Source organism: Carcharhinus amblyrhynchos, chromosome 6, assembly GCF_965287045.1.
Source record: "Carcharhinus amblyrhynchos chromosome 6, sCarAmb.v2.hapA, whole genome shotgun sequence".
NCBI classification, from domain to species: Eukaryota; Metazoa; Chordata; class Chondrichthyes; order Carcharhiniformes; family Carcharhinidae; genus Carcharhinus; species Carcharhinus amblyrhynchos.
Genome location: NC_137329.1, coordinates 123,410,640 through 123,427,697, shown reverse-complemented (window position 1 = coordinate 123,427,697; position 17,058 = coordinate 123,410,640). Strand labels below are relative to the sequence as shown.

Here is a 17,058-nt window from a genome sequence, read left to right as displayed (position 1 = left end):
AAAATCCGGCAAGAACCGGGAATTCCAGCCAGATCACGTTTCCCGATTTTCCATGCCCCTCGCTGGTGGCATCATGGGGTTCATGCCCACAATGGGTGAGAACCTCACTGTTTTTGCCTATAAGGGTGCACTGTAAGGATTCTCAATCTCTATTATTAATGAGCTAACTCTTCTATTCAATGCTTTGAACCAGGACTGTCTAGAAACCATTGAAGAAATAATCAACTCCAAACTCCACATCTTTGCAGCAATTGCTTTTGGCATCGCCCTCATTACAGTAAGAGAGATCCTGCGGTATTTTGATTCAGGTTTTACACCGGCTTTCCTGTGTGTGGCTGACTTCCGTGTGTTTTATATTTCAGGTTGTTGGGATTATATTCACCATCCTGCTGCAACGATCTATCAAACCCTCTGGTGTAGTCTAACAATCAGAATCTCTGACAGCAAAATGCCGTTGTGAAACCAAATACATTTCCCTTTTATAACGCAAATGCTATTTAAAAAAAACTTTCTTAAAAAAGTCCAGTTATTAATTTCCATGTACGAATTGTAATTATTTTTGGTTAAAAGTAACGTTTATTGCAGTGATTTGGTTCTGCATTTCTGTCCCCTTCCGGATTTCATTATGAAATACTACACAGAGACCAATAAGTTCTCAAAAGGTTCAAGCTGATAGGGCGACAGGGACAAGGTTGGACATTTGTAAACCTTCCACTGCAACAAATTGCTAAAAACCCACTATGGACTAAAAAACTATGGCCGGAAATCTCTGGCCCGCTCATGCGGGTGGGATTTTCCAGTCCTGCCGGTGGTGTATCCCTCTTGCAGCTGTCCTGGAGGTATGGTTAGATTCAGTAGGAATTCCCAATGACAGCGGTGGGACTGGAAGATCCCTTTGCCAGCGAACCGTGCGCCATTTCCCTCTGCCAAGAAAAACGCTGAGGGGAGGCCAGAGAATCGCACCCCACATTTTTTGTTTTGGTGGCAACTTTAAACTAGAGAAACTTTTCCCTTTTGCCCTCTCCATGGAATTCCTGCAAACGGGCTACGATCATTCCCAGTTTCCAGTGGGTTGCTGTCTCCCCGGTTTTATCGGGTGACGAATTTTAGTGACGTTCTCCGGATGTTTTCCTCGCTTTGCGGAGGGTTTCCCAGCAGTGAATCCTATTCCGATACGATTCTTCCCTCCGTCCTGCCCGAGGCTCACTCCCGCCGTGGGAGGCGGCCAATTTTCCGACACTCGCCACTGGCCAGCGTCCCGCGATTGCTGACCCAGTTAAAAAATCTATCCCAATCCATGAAATTCCCGTTGTTGGTGCGCAAGTGAGATTTTAGCGATCGCGGGGGCAATTCTCCCAAAGGTGCCGAACTGGTGGGAAAACTGTTCTAGATCGCGACCGTTTTGTCAGTTCGCCTTCTCACCGCACTCTGTGCACTGCAGAGATCCCCGTCATGAGTCTCATTAAAAGCCCCAGGGAGTCTGCACCTATTTGCGCTGGCGTCTGAGAGCTCCAGAGCTCTGCACGTGCGCAATGGCCCCCAATCTGTCAGACTCCCTGTTTTCTGACCAGCCCAATTGCTGGCCAGCCCCCGAGACCCCCCGGGACCCCCCGCAGTGCTGCCCCTCCAGCACCTCCCCCCTCCCCCCGCCCCCCACACCACAATGGCCCGATCACATCCACCACAACAATTCCTGGGCCAGCCCTGACCCCTCTCCCATCCCGGATCGCCCGCAATGTCCAGCCCCCGCCCCACCCCCCCCCCCCCCCCCCACAGCAGTGGGCAATCCCCCAACCCCCTCACCCTGGCAGATCATCCCCCACTGACCACGCCCCCCCCCAAGGGTCAACCTCTCCTCCCCCCCAACCAGGAGACAGGCCCCCCTCTCCGACAGACCACCCCTAATGCTCCCGCCCCCAGTCCCACCCCAATCGCTGGCCTCCGTCCAGCCCAGACCGATCCCCGTGCAGAGTGGCAGAGGGATTCCACACCCACCCTCCCTCCCTGCCATCCCCACCACTCGCCCCGATTGCACCCCCCCCCCCCCCCCTCCTTCACTCCGGTGGGGTCTCCCACTTGTTCCCCGAATGTGGGGAGCTGCTCTAATCCCCACTGGAATGAAGTGCTCCAGACAGGGCGGGAGATGCCATCAGAGGTGGCACGGAATGGATAATCACACTGAAATGACGTTTTAATTACATTTAAAACATATTCAAATTACTTACCTCAGCTCCCACCGGACCTCCGCACATTCCCGGCAGTGCCGTTATATTCCGGTTGGGAGAACGCGCGCGGGTTGTAAACACTCGCGGGGAACCTGCGAAATGGCCGGCACCCCCATCTCCCAACCCACCGTAAAAGTTGTGGGTCACAGTGGGAGAAGCGGGCCCCACGATCTGTAACTCCAGCCCACTGTAGCTGGAGGATCACCCTTGGGTAATATGTGATTGGGCTCCCCTCGGTAATTATAAACCAGATTGAGTTTAACAGCTTTGGGTTCACCTGTGGACGCAGCTCGATTCCAACACTTACTCTGCTCGTAATAAAACGCAGCTTCTCTTTATTATGACTGATTATAAATTAGCGCTCTTGAAAATACAAAATAAATGGAAATGCCAATAATAAAGAGTGGAAAAAAAGATGTTTCTCTGTGTTTTGTAAAGGATAGGTATGGATGTGATCGGCGCAACTTGTGGGCTGAAGGGCCTGTTTGTGCTGTGGTGTTCTATGTTCTGTGTTCTAATTACGAAGTATTTACGGTTCAGTTCCTCGGCTCCACCTCCTCCCGCCTCTCTTCACTTCATTTTTTTTTATTGACTCGTGGGACATGGGCATCGCCGGCTGGGCCAGCATTTATTGCCCGTCCCTCGTTGCCTGAGGGCAGTTGAGAGTCAACCACATTGCTGTGGCTCTGGGGCCATAGAGCCAAGAGGTTTACAGCAACGGAAACAGGCCCTTTGGACCAACATGTCCGTGCCGCCCGGTTTTTACCACTAAACTAGTCCCAATTGCCCGTGTTGGGCCCATATCCCCATGTAACAGTCTAAATGCTTTCTAAAAGACAAAAATTGTACCCGCCTCTATGACGGTCATTCCAGGCACGCATCACCCTCTGAGTGAAAAAAATTGCCCTTTTGTATCCCCCCCCCACCTTAAACTCCTCAACTTTTGGGAAAAAATGTTGACTATCAGCCTTTATAAGGTCAGACCAGGCGACGACAGCAGATTTCCTTCCCTAAAAGACATCAGTGAACCAATTGGTTACATGGTCATCAGCAGATTCCTAATTCAAGATTTTTTTAAATTGAATTCAAATTCCATCATCTGCCATGGCGAGGTTCGAACCCAGGATTCGAACCCGAGCTTCACCCTATCAGCATATCGCTCTATTTCTTTCACTTTCATGTGTTTTTACAGTTTTCCATTACATGGATCTGTGCTACTCATCTCAACCAATCCCTGTGGGAGGGGGTTTCCACATTCTCACCGCTCTGTGTGTAGAGATATAAGTTACCGTAAACCACGAGTTTGGTTTCCTTGTTGACGGGTGTGTGGGAGGACAAGTTAAGGCTCTTGGCACTTAGCCCCTGGGTGCCAAGGTTCGCTGTGTCAAGAAATGCACCATTCACTGGAAAGCACCTCAGGATGTCTTCAGGTTATGAGGGGCGCTATAGGAATGCAAGTTATTTTTTTTATTATCCTGGAGATATGTGAACCAACTGAAGACTCTACCTAATCGCGCTGTCCCAGCCTGCCTGTGGGAGAGTGGCGGTGGGGAACGATGAGCCCAGGACCTCCGTGGGCCTGATATGTAGGGTCCCTCAGAGATGGCACGCCTGGTGGCAGCGATTCCTTCAGGGAGAGCCTGTTTCCAGAAGCCATTGTTAATTATTTCATAGGCCACCGACAAAGGGAGAATTTGCTGTCCATCATTAATAGCCGCAGAACTGAGTAGCAATTCCAAATCCTTTCAGAGACTGGATAGAAGTCACCTGCGTTGCTGTGGCTCTGGAGTCACATGTAGGCCAGACCAGGAAAGGACGGCAGATTTCCTTCCCTAAAGGAACATGAGTGACCCAGATGGGTTTTCCCGACAATGGAAGGTAGTTTCATGGTCGCAGTCACGGAGACTGGCTTTCCCAGATTTATTAATTGAATTTAAATTCTACCTGTTGCCGTGGTGAAAGCTGAGCCTGTGTCCCCGGACCATTGGCCTGACTCTCTGGATTACGAGCCCGGTGACATTACCCTTATATCACCGTCTCCCCCATATCCCAGAGTTCAAAAACAGAACAAATAACATTTGTGATAATTGCGCCATCAATTTGGGCTTCCAATGGAAATTGTCCCCTTGTTGTATGGTGCTGGTGATCGAAGACTTCCAAACCAGGGCAGCTCGGTGGCACAATGGTTCGCCACTGCAGTCCCTCAGCCCCAGGGACCCCAGTTCAATCCCAGCCGGGAGTCACTATCTGTGTGGAGTTTGCACTTTCTCCTGTGTCTGCATGGGTTTCCTCCGGGTGCTCCAGTTTTCTCCCACAGTCCAAAGATGTGCAGGTTAGGTGGATTAGCCAGGCTAAATTGCCCCTGAGGTTTACATTAACGCTGAATGATGTTACTATGAAAGTCCCCTATCGTTGCTACAGTCCAGTGCCTGTTCGGGTACACTGAGGGACAATTTAGCGCGGTCAACCCTCCTAACCTGCACATCTTTCAGATTGTGGGAGGGAAACTGGAGCACCCGGAGGGAACCCACGCAGGCACAGGGTGAATGCGCAGACTCCCCACAGATAGCGACCCGAGCTGGGATTCAAACCCGGGTTCCTGTGAGGCAGCAGTGCTAACCACTGTGCTGCTGTGCCGCTCCTTCTTTGGCGCTGTAAGATTGCCTGGGAATTATGGATTTCCTGAAACAACTCAAACAAAAATTGGGCAAAAGCAGCTCAGAGCATCAACTTGCGTTGAGGGTTAAGGTTAGATTGATGTCAGGACAATGAAATTTGGACAACAGATCTGATTTTATAGAAAGCACTTCCTGTTTTTCTGCAAATCACCATTTCCGGAACAAGTCCCTTGCAAACGATATCCCCAGAAAAACGGGACAAATATCATGGGTGGGAAGTTGCACAATATCCTGTCCATGCAAGGGTCATGCCCTCGTTTACACAGCAGCTGAACACCGAGATAAGTTCAAGTTGATTGACTGAATACACTGAGTATTTCAAGTCAAGGACAGCTTCAAAAAAAATAGGGTGGCGCAGCAGCAGAGTGGGTTCGCCCTGCTGCCTCACGGAGCCAGGGATCAATCCCGGCCTTGGGTCACTGTCTGTGTGGAGACTGCACGTTCTCCCCATGCCTGCGTGGGTTTCGTCCGGGTGCTCCAGTTTTCTCCCACCCTCCAACGATGTGCTGGTGTATTGGCTGTGCCAAATTGCCCCGTAGTGTCAGGGAGTCGAGCGAGGGTAAATGCGTCTGGTTACAGAGATAAAGCCTGGGTGGGGCTGTGGTCAGTGCAGGCTCAATGGGCCAAATGGCCTCCTCCTGTACTATAGGGATCCTCTGAATTGCGATTCAGATAAGGAGGAATCTTAGTACAATCCTGGAGACAAGTTCAGCATAACTGACAAATTGAGAATATTGGGAGATCATTTTTTTGCAAATAAACCCTGTTGTGTTTTGACATAGACACATAGCGACTAGGAGCAGGAGTAGGCCATTCGGCCCCTCGAGCCTCATGGCTGACCCTCGATCTCAAAGGGCGGAAGGGTGGCACAGCGATTAGCCCCGCTGCCTCACAGTGCCAGGGACCCGGGTTCGATTCCCGGCTTGAGTCACTATCTGTGTAGTGTCTGCGTGAGTTTCCTCCGGTTTCCTCCCACAGTCTGAAGGACTTTCTGGTTAGGAGCATCGGCCGTGCCAAATTCTCCCTCATTGTACCCGAAAAAGGCGCTGGAATGTGGCGACTATGGGATTTTCACAGTAAGTTCATTGCAGTGTTAATGTAAGCCTAGTTGTGACATTAACAAATAAACTTAAACGCTACTATTTTTATGATTGAAATAATTAGTCTGGGATACTTCTCTCTGAGCAATATTCTGAAGTGAGTTGATGGCTGATGAAGGTGGAGATCATTGGCTCAGTGACCCAGCGTCCTACAGGGGAATAACGCTGGTACACATTGGGACATTGCGCTGAAACATTCACTGAAACCGTGAAACAGGGTAGTTATTCAGCCAATAATCTGTTGTACAGTAAGTGTTTCCTTCCTCTGTACTGACTAACGGGAATATGTTTGGGTTGTAGTTGAACTGCCGCGGTTACAAAGATAAATCATCGTGGTGGAAAACTCTGTGTAACTCCAACAAGTAACTCAACACCGCCCAGGACAAAGCAGCCCATTTGATTAGCATCCCGTCCACCACCTTAAGCATTTAGTCCCTCCACCCAGTGTTGCCCCTTTTACTTTCTGTAGAGGGGGCAACTCTGGCTTTTCGCCATCTTTCTGACATGCCCCCCCCCCTTGCCTCCATTGGACACTGCTCCTGGAGGGGGACCTGAGCCCAGAACTTCTGTTTATATGTTTTCGGTGGTGGTGTGTTACAATTTGCTCAGCCAGCTCAAGTCGCTGTGGCAACCTACGCTCTTACACGTTTGTTGCAATCTGAAGCTACGGACTGTGATGGGGGAGACTCCAACGCCCTATCCGTCACGTGACTGGCCAGGAATCTCTCCCACTTTTACCGCCTGCCATCGGTACGAAGGATCTACACCTTGATGCTTGACCTGGTTTGGCCGGGGTTCTGAATGCATCTTCTTTAGGCTCCCAGTCTTGGGACTAGTCTCAAGCTTGGAACTTGTAGCTGAGAGACAGGGACACAAGGCCACTGTGCAAAGCTCTGTATACTGGAACCCAGAGACAAAGAGATCAGAATGATCAGATAACTTTATGTTCAGTGGTAGACCAAAATGTTTTGCAATCCTTTTGACATATATTCCTGACATGTTCATAGAAGCATCATAGAATCCCTACAGTACAGAAGGAGATCATTCGGCCCATCGAGCCTGCACTGGACCACAATCCCACTCAGGCCCTATTCCTGCAACTCAACGTATTTATCTTGCTAATCCCCCTGACACTGAAAGGGCAATTGTTAACATGCCCAATCAACCTACCCAGCGCGTCTTTCAGACTGTGGGAGGAAACCAGAGCACCCAGAGGAAACCCACGCAGACACGGGGAGAATGTGCAAACTCCACACGGACAGTGACCCAAGCCAGGAATCGAACCCAGGTCCCTGACGCTGTGAAGCAGCAGCGCTAACCACTGTGCCACCGTGCCACCCATAATTCCTTCGTGGATGATTAAATCTGTGAAAGCAATAATTTATTTTTTGTTTTCCCTGTCTCATAACGTTCTTGGTCCTGTTACATTTGTAAATATGCTCACTTTTTAAAAGATCCTGGTTTAGCCTGCTGCTTAAGTGGTAAAAGTAATCAGTACCCCCTCTTAAATCTGAATTAAGCTGACTACTTACTTTGCTCCAGATGCGTTCTCTGACCTAATCCTAAAAGCTAACTGTCAGCTCCATTGGCAATCTCAACAGATGCAAGTTTTCTCATCTCAGTTTCAAAAATAGCACACTTCCTGTTTCTGCCGTTTGGCTTCCAGCTTGTTTTATTAAAAAATCAGAGATGTGAGCTTGGGAGTGAGGCGGCAAGAGAATTACAGTGTCTGTGTAACTGACCGCTAAATGCATTGGAACTCTCTGTCACTTGTTCACACTGAAATCAAATCGCAAAGCAGTTACAGCACACACCATTTGGCCCATCAGCTTGGTGCCAGCTCTCTGCGGGATTTATCTTTTTTCTGATGGAAGAGGGAATGTCCGGGGTGTGTGGGGCCCTTAATTATGCTGGCGGCTGCTTTACCGAGGCAGCGGGAAGTGTAGACAGAGTCAATGGATGGGAGGCTGGTTTGTGTGATGGATTGGGCTACATTCATGACCTTTTGTAGTTTCTTGCGGTCTTGGGCAGAGCAGGAGCCCATACCAAGCTGTGATACAACCAGGAAGAATGCTTTCTATGGTGCATCTGTAAATATTGGTGCGAGTCGTAGCTGACATGCCAAATTTCCGTAGTCTTCTGAGAAAGTAGAGGTGTTGGTGCTTTCTTAATTATTGTGTTGCCATGGGGGAACCAGGACAGGTTGTTGGTGATCTGGACACATAAGATTTGAAGCTCTCGATCCTTTCTACTTTGTCCCCATTGATGTGAACAGGGGCATGTTCTCCTTTATGCTTCCTGAAGTTGAAGACAATCTCCTTCATTTTGTTGATATTGAGGGAGAGATTATTGTTGCTGCACCAGTTCACCAGATTCTCTATCTCATTCCTGTACTCTGTCTCATCATTATTTGAGATCCGTCCCACTGCGGTGGTGTCATCAGCAAACTTGAAAATTGAAGTGAATGGATTTTGGTCACACAGCCATTGGTGTATAAGGAGTATAGTCGGGGGTTGAGAACACAGCCTTGTGGTGCACCGGGGTTGAGGATAAGAACATAAGAAATAGGAGCAGGAGTAGGCCATCTTGCCCTTCGAGCCTGCCCCGCCATTCAATAAGATCATGGCTGATCTGTCGTGGCTCAGTTCCACATTCCCGCCCTCTCCCCATAACCCTTAATTCCCTTGTCTGTCAAAAACCTATCTACCTGTGACTTAAAAATATTTAGCGAGGCAGCCTCCACCACTTCAACGGGCAGAGAATTCCAGGGATTCACCACCCTTTGAGTGAAGAAGTTCCTCCTCAACTCTGATCTAAATTGCACCCCCCCTTATCTTGAGGCTGTGCCCTCTAGCCCTACTGTCCTTTCTGAGCAGGAAGAGTCTCTCCACCTCTACCCTATCTATCCGTTTCATCATCTTATGTGTCTCAATAAGATCCCTCCTCATCCTTCTAAACTCTAACAAGTACAAGCCTAGTTTATTCAGCCTCTCTTCATAGCTCAACCCCCTCAACTCCGGTATCAGCCTAGTGAACCTCCTCTGCACTCCCTCCAAGGCCAAAATATCCTTGCGCAAGTGTGGCGACCAAAACTGCACACAGTACTCCAGCTGCGGCCTCACCAGTGCCCTGTACAGTTGCAGCAAGACCTCCTTGCTTTTATATTCAATCCCCCTCGCTATGAAGGCCAGCATCCCATTTGCCTTCCTGACCACCTGCTGCACCTGTAGGCTGGGTTTTTGCGACTCATGCACAAGGACCCCCAGGTCCCTCTGCACCGTAGCATGCTGCAGCTTTTCGCCCTGTAAGTAGTAGTCCTTCCTACTATTATTCCTACCAAAGTGGATAACCTCACACTTGCCAACATTGTATTCCATCTGCCAGGTCCTCGCCCACTCGCTCAGCCTATCTAGATCCCTCTGCAGACTTTCCACACCCTCCGCACAATTTGCTGTTCCACTTATCTTTGTGTCATCAGCAAATTTCGACACCACACACTCGGTTCTCTCCTCCAGATCATCTATATAAATGGTAAATAGCTGAGGCCCCAGCACCAACCACTGGGGCACTCCACTAGTCACCAACCGCCAATCCGAATAGCACCCATTGACCCCCACTCTCTGCCTCCTACTTGACAGCCAATCCCCTATCCACGCTAACACCCTACCCCCAACTCCATGCCCCCTGACCTTCTATAATAACCTCTTGTACATCACCTTATCAAACGCCTTCTGAAAATCGAGAAACACCACATCCACCGGTTCCCCTCTATCCACCGCACTAGACACATCCTCATAGAATTCCAATAAATTCGTCAGACACAACTTCCCCTTAACGAAACTGTGCTGCATCTGCTCTATCAAACAATTCTTCTCAAGATGCCTTGCTATTTAACAAAGAACAAAGAAGAACACAGCACGGGAAACAGGCCCTTCGGCCCAACGAGCCCGCGCCGCCGTCCCATTGTCTCAGTGACCTATTCATGATTTTAGTCTACGCCTAATGTGCGAGGATCAGGGAGGTCCAATATAGGGACAATTTGTTACCCAATCAATCAGCCTAAAAGCGCATCTTTGGGATGTGGGAGGAAACCGGAGCACCCGGAGGAAACCCACGCAACCACGGGGAGAACGCGCAAACTCCCACAGACACAGGCCCAAATCCATGTGTCCGCACAGCAACAGAGATAGTCTCTGAGCTGTCATGTTGCCCTCGAGATGGTCCAGTTTAAGCACACTAACGACATGAAGCAATAGGCAACTCCCGAAGCAACATCCAAGAGCAGCCCACTACAACCTGCCGCATGCATGCCCCTTGCTGGTCAACAAGGTGGACTTAAATGCCTGTGGAGACAAAAAATTCATTATTAAACAGGCAAAGACTGTAACATCCCTGAAGCAAAAACGGAATCCCAAGCCTACAATGTTTAGTAAGGCCTGCTATATCCCCCTATATGTAGACCGCTCATGTGGCTGTCTAAGTGACTCTTAAACAACCCTAGCGTGCCTGCTTCCACCACCTTACTCGGCAGTGCATTCCACACCCCCACTACCCTTTGCGTGAAAAACTGCCCTCTAATATTTGTCTTATACCTAGCCCCCCTCACCCTAAGCCCGTGACCCCTCGTTCTATCCATTTCTAATAGCGGAAAAAGCTTACCACCATTTACTCTATCTATCCCCTTCATAATCTTATAAACCTCTATTAGATCCCCCCTCAGCCGGCGTCTCTCAAGGGAAAACAGCCCAAGTTCGTTCAATCTTTCCTCGTAAGACAGCCCTTCCATACCAGGCAGCATCCTGGTAAATCTCCTCTGCACTCTCTCCAGGATCTCTACATCCTTCCGGTAGTACGGCGACCAGAACTGGACGCAGTACTCCAAGTGAGGCCTAACCAACGTTCTATACAACTGCAACATCAGACTCCTACTCTTATATTCTATACCTCTTCCTATGAAGGCTAACATACCATACGCTTTCCTCATCACATTCTGCACCTGCACCGACACCTTCAGGGACTTGTGCACTTGCACCCCCAGGTCTCTCTGCGTATCTATACTCCGGATAGTTCTACCTTTTATCGTATAACTCCCCTCCACATTATTCCGGCCAAAGTGCATCACCTCACATTTCTCCGGATTAAATTCCATTTGCCATCTATCTGCCCAATCTACCAGCCTGTCTATGTCCTGTTGCATTGCCAGGCACTGCTCCTCAGTACCCGCCAATCCAACCATCTTAGTGTCATCAGCAAATTTGCTGATCACACCACCTACCCCCTCTTCCAAGTCATTAATATATACTACAAATAGAAGAGGTCCTAGTACCGAGCCCTGCGGCACACCACTGGTGACAGACCTCCAATTGGAAAAGGAGCCTTCCACTACTACTCGCTGTCTCCTCCTCCCAAGCCAGTTCTCCACCCATCTACATACCTGGCCTTGTATCCCATGAGCCTTCACCTTTTCTATCAGCCTACCATGAGGGACCTTGTCAAACGCCTTACTGAAATCCATATAGACGACATCAACGGCTTGTCCTTCGTCAACCGTTTTTGTCACCTCTTCAAAAAATTTCTTCTTTGATGACGGATTCAAGCATTTTTCCTACAACAGGCGTTAAACTAACCGGCCTATAATTCCCTGCCTTTTGCCTGCTGCCCTTTTTAAACAGCGGCGTAACATTAGCTGTTTTCCAATCTCCTGGCACTTCCCCGGAATCCAGCGAGGTTTGGAAAATAATCACTAAACCGGAGGTAGTCTACACAGGGAGAACATGCAAAGTCTGCCCAGACAGTGACCCAAGCTCAGAATTGAACCTGGGTTCCTGGCACTGTGAGGCAGCAGTGCTAACCATTGTGCCACTGTGCCATCCACTGTGCAGTCCAATGGTATCTCTTGATCCCTTTAACTCCAAGAGCTATGTCTAATTTCTTCTTGAAATCACAAAGCATTTTGGCCTCACCTATTCACCACCCTCTGGGTGAAGAACTTTCTCCTCATCTCAGTGCTAAAAGGTTATCCCTTATCCTCAAACTATGGCCCTCAGTTTTGGACTGCCCCACCATCAGGAACATTTTTTTCTGAATCTACCCTGTCTAACCCTGTTAGAATTTTGTAAGTTTCTATGAGATTCCCTCTCACTCTTCTAAATTCCAATGAATATAATCCTAACCGACTCCGTCTCTCCTTATATGGCAGTTCTGCCATCCCAGGAATCAGCCTGGTAAACCTTCGCTGGACTCCCTCTATAGCAAGGACATCCTTCCTCAGATAAGAACACCAAAACTGCGCACATTATTCCAGGTGTGGCTTCATTAATGCCTTGTACAATTGCACTTCTCTTTAGAGTTATATCTACATTTATTTTTATTTTTATAATCTCCCTTTACAATTTTGAGATCCTCAACCATGTCTCCCATAAGTCTACCTATCTTTAATCCAATTAGATTCCACTTAATGGGTGAAGTTTTCCTTTCCTTCGCTAAGCGCTGGTTCAGGGGTGAACGTCAACACGCAGCACACTTTCCCACCAGATTATCCAACACTGAGCAGGAATAGATCCTGGAGACATGTCCCATGCTGTCACACTGGTGGGGTTAGGCCTGATTTTCCAGAGAGCAGGGCACCATTTTAAAGGGTGCCCCGATTTCTGGTTAATAAAAAAGGACTGATTCCACCCCCACCCCCTCCCTACATGCACATGGGCAATCCTCCCCACCGCTGTGGGGAACCCACCCCATTGACACGGGGAGACCCCCCATTCCCATTGGGAACCGTAGCCCCCTCATGGACAGGGGAACCCATCCCCCATGGAAATGAGAAACCACCCCCTCTGCCACTAGGAACCAGCCCTCCTCCCCCCACCCATCTGCCCCACCTGCCTCCAGGTACAATGAACCTTTCATAAAAATAAAAGCCTTTAGACAGGATTCCCCTCCACTGCAGCTTCTCCATATCCTCAATATCCCTCTGCCTTCAATGGGACTAACACTGGGCATGATGTGGGTACGCCGGCGTTCTCCAAGGCGGCCTTCACGACACACGACAGCGCAGAGTCGCTGAGCAGAGACTGATAGCCAAGTTCCACACACATGAGGACGGTCTCAACAGGGATCTTGGGTTCATGTCGCACTATCTGTAACCCCCGTGACTTGCCTGGGTTTGCAAAACCTCACTTACTGTACTGTCTGGAGACAATACACATCTCTTTAAACTGTGATCAGTGCTCCTTCCACTCACATTATCGGCCACTTCAGGTCTTGAACAGCAGGTTAGGTGTAAGGATTCGCATTCTAATCAGTAATCTCTAAACTGTCTGTGCTTTATATGCTCTGTCTGAGGCCAGAACTCTCCATTCACCTGACGAAGAGGGAAACCTCGAAAGCTTGTGAGTATATTATCAAATAAACAGGTTGGACTAAAACCTGGTGTTGTCAGACTTTTTACTAACACTGGGCACAGGGGCATCAATTGTGAGTGCCCCAATGCCCTGTGTAGTCTATTGCAGCATTTTTAATTTTCTATTGAATTCTACTAAAAATTTTATTTATGCACTTCCCCAATAATCTTGAACACGGCTGAGGAGCTGTTCTCTCTTACACTGCACCCCTTCGAGGCACCCCTTGTATTTTATGTAGTTGTCTGAATTTTTTCATGCCCAAATGCACAACACTGCAATAAACTACGCTGAAAAAGAACTTTACAATTGACCTATCTTCCTCAGCTATTCTAAATCACCCTGTAATCTATTCATCTGATCTAGATTCTCAACGTCTGTGACAAATAGTGTCCTTCCTGAGCCATTATTAAAATAGTGAACAGTGTCGGTATAAACATCAGCGAGGACCTATCTCCTTCCAGATCTACGCTTTTATTCTGATGAAAATTCTCTGTGGTCTGGATCTTCGATTCTGAATATCTGACTCACCTGATGAAATCTTGCACAATGACCGTCTAAACTGAACTCTGAGGCGATCGATCACTTTACTAATCTCAGAAACACAGCCTCCAGAAATGTCTGCAGTGACAGTGAGGTGGCGAATAGAGTTGCCAGAGCAGGTTCAGAGTTTGTCCGTTAGCACAAGGGACCACAGAGGAATCAGGGTACAAATGCTGTGGTAACAAACCTAATGGCCAGAATCTCCCTGCCTGCCACAGGAATCAGAGTGAGGAGGGACAGACCATTGGAAAGGTCCATTAACCTTGGGCAGGGTTTTACAGTTTTGGAACAAGCGAAGCCATAAAATCCCGTCCATTGTGTACAAAGCTGTAGTAATACCTATCTTCCTATCTGCCTGTCTTACAGATCAGCCATGACCTGATTAAATCAAAGGACTGAACAGCCTATTTCTGCTCTGAATTGCTATGTTCCCATAATACAGACAAAGATGACATCTCACAGAGAGGCAGCATGGTGGCACAGTGGTTAACACTGCTGCCTCACAACACTGGGACCCGGGTTCGATTCCAGCCCTGGGTCACTGTCTGTGTAGAGTTTGCACCTCCTCCCCATGTCTGCATGGGCCTCCTCCGGGTGCTCCAGCCTCCTCCCACAGTCCAAAGATGTGCAGTTTAGGTACACTGGCTGTGTTAAATTGACCCTAATGTTACAGGGAGGTTAACAGGTTAATGTGGGGTTGTGGGAATAGGGCCTGGGTGGATTGTGGTCGGTGCACACTCAATGGGCTGAATGGCCTCCTTCTGTATTGTAGGGATTCTATTCTATGAGAGGGACAGTTCACTATTTTCCTATCTTTTGAGTGACTGGAGTTCTTTTCTTTTAACCCCTGAGTTATTTACCATTTATATAGATGATCTGGAGGAGGGAACCGAGTGTAGGGTGTCGAAATTTGCTGATGACACCAAGATTGGGGGAAAGGCAAATTGTGCGGAGGGTGTGGAGAGTCTGCAGAAGGATCTAGATAGGCTGGGCGAATGGGCCAGGAAATGGCAAATGGAATTTAATGTTGGCAAGTGTGAGGTGGTCCACTTTGGTAGGAAGAATGGTAGGAAGGACTATTACTTACGTGGCGAAAAACTGCAGCAGGCGACGGTGCAGAGGGACCTCGGGGTCCTTGTGCATGAGTCGCAAAAACCCAGCCTGCAAGTGCAGCAGGTGGTCAGGAAGGCGAATGGGATGCTGGCCTTCATAGCGAGGGGGATTGAATATAAAAGTAGGGAGGTCTTGCTGCAGCTGTATAGGGCATTGGTGAGGCCGCAGCTGGAGTACTGTGTGCAGTTTTGGGCGCCGCACCTGCGCAAGGATATTTTGGCCCTGGAGGGAGTGCAGAGGAGGTTTACTAGGCTGATACCAGAGTTGAGGGGGTTGAGCTATGAGGAGAGGCTGAATAAACTAGGCTTGTACTCGTTAGAGTTTAGAAGAATGAGGGGAGATCTCATTGAGACGTATAAGATGATGAATGGGATGGATAGGATAGAGGTGGAAAGACTCTTCCCGCTCAAAAAAGACAGTAGGACTAGGGGGCACAGCCTCAAGATAAAGGGGGGGCGGTTCAGAACGGAGTTGAGGAGGAACTTCTTCACTCAAAGGGTGGTGAATCTCTGGAATTCTCTGCCCGTTGAAGTGGTGGAGGCTGCCTCGCTAAATATTCTTAAGAAGCGGGTTGATGGGTTTTTGATAAGAGAGGGGATTAAGGGTTATGGGGAGAGGGCGGGAAAGTGGAACTGAGCCACGACAGATCAGCCATGATCTTATTGAATGGCGGGGCAGGCTCGAAGGGCCAGATGGCCTACTCCTGCTCCTATTTCTTATGTTCTTATGTTCTTATGAGTGCTTTGATTATCAGGTATGGATCTTCTCACAAATTGAGAAAGATAGATATATGTTCATTATGTAATACCTGAGTATGTAGGCAATAAGACACACATAAGAACATGATCGTAGAGGAGGTGTTGTTGCCTATCCTTACTAGTTCAGGATCCAGTTGCAGAGGGAGGTGCCCAGGCCCAGGCCACAGAGTTTGGAGGTAAGTTTTGTAGGAATACTGGTGTTGAAGGCTGAGTTGTGGTCAATAAATAGGTGTTTTTGTTATCTGGATGTTCCAGGGTTGAGTGCAGGGCCAGGGAGATGGCGTCTGCTGTGGACCTGTTACAGCGGTAGGCAAACTGTAATGGATCCAGGTAGTCTGGGAGGCTGGGAATTGATTAGTGCCATGACTAACCTTTCGAAGCACTTCATAATGATGGATGTCAGAGTCACCGGCCGATAGTCATTAAGGCATGCTGCTTGGTTTTGCTTAGGTACCCAGATGATGGTCATCTTCTTGAAGCAGATAGGGACCCCAGATTGTTGTAAAGAGAGGTTGAAGGTGTCTGTGAATACCCCCGCCAGCTGATCCATGCAGGATCTGAGTGCGTGCCCGGGTACCCCATCCGGGCCAGTGGCTTTCCGTGGGTTGACCTATGAGAAAGCTGCTCTGATATCTGCAATGGTGACCCCCAGATATAGGTTCATCCAGGGCCTTCCAGAGTGGAGGGCATGCTCTCACTGACCTCTTGCTCAAAACAGGCAGAGAATGCATTGAGCTCATCAGGGAGGGGTGCATTGGAGTCGGCGATTTTACATGCCTTCGTCTTGTAGCCTGTTATGTCTTGCAGACCTTGCCCTTGTCGGCGGGGGTCAGTGTGGCCAGCCTGGGAAATGGAGTGGGAAAGACAGAGACTGCACATTCTCCCACATTTGAGTGGGAAAAATGTGAGTGCTTGTAACTATGTGAGGCATAGAACGCTGAAAAATCTCTACGTACAAGCCACTCAGAAAAAAACTGTTGTGACTGTGTTAATCTCGGGCTTTTGAAGTATTTTTTTTAAGATCCTTGTGCATGAGTCGCAAAAACCCAGCTTGCAGGTGCAGCAGGTGGTCAGGAAGGCGAATGGGATGCTGGCCTTCATAGCGAGGGGGATTGAATATAAAAGTAGGGAGGTCTTGCTGCAGCTGTATAGGGCATTGGTGAGGCCGCAGCTGGAGTACTGTGTGCAGTTTTGGGCGCCGCACCTGCGCAAGGATATTTTGGCCCTGGAGGGAGTGCAGAGGA

General features: G+C 48.8%; 1 protein-coding gene across 1 annotated transcript in view; it reads left to right on the top strand.

Moving 5' to 3' along the window:
• LOC145344573 (CD9 antigen-like) overlaps positions 1-1,635 on the top strand; it is a 31,652-nt gene extending 30,017 nt beyond the window's left edge. Inside the window, exons 7-8 of the mRNA XM_080191771.1 lie at positions 194-277; positions 363-1,635. Of these exons, the coding sequence (XP_080047897.1) occupies positions 194-277; positions 363-425 (147 nt within the window). The 3' untranslated portion in view covers positions 426-1,635. The remainder of the gene's footprint in view (positions 1-193; positions 278-362) is intronic.
• Positions 1,636-17,058: the final 15,423 nt, after the last annotated feature.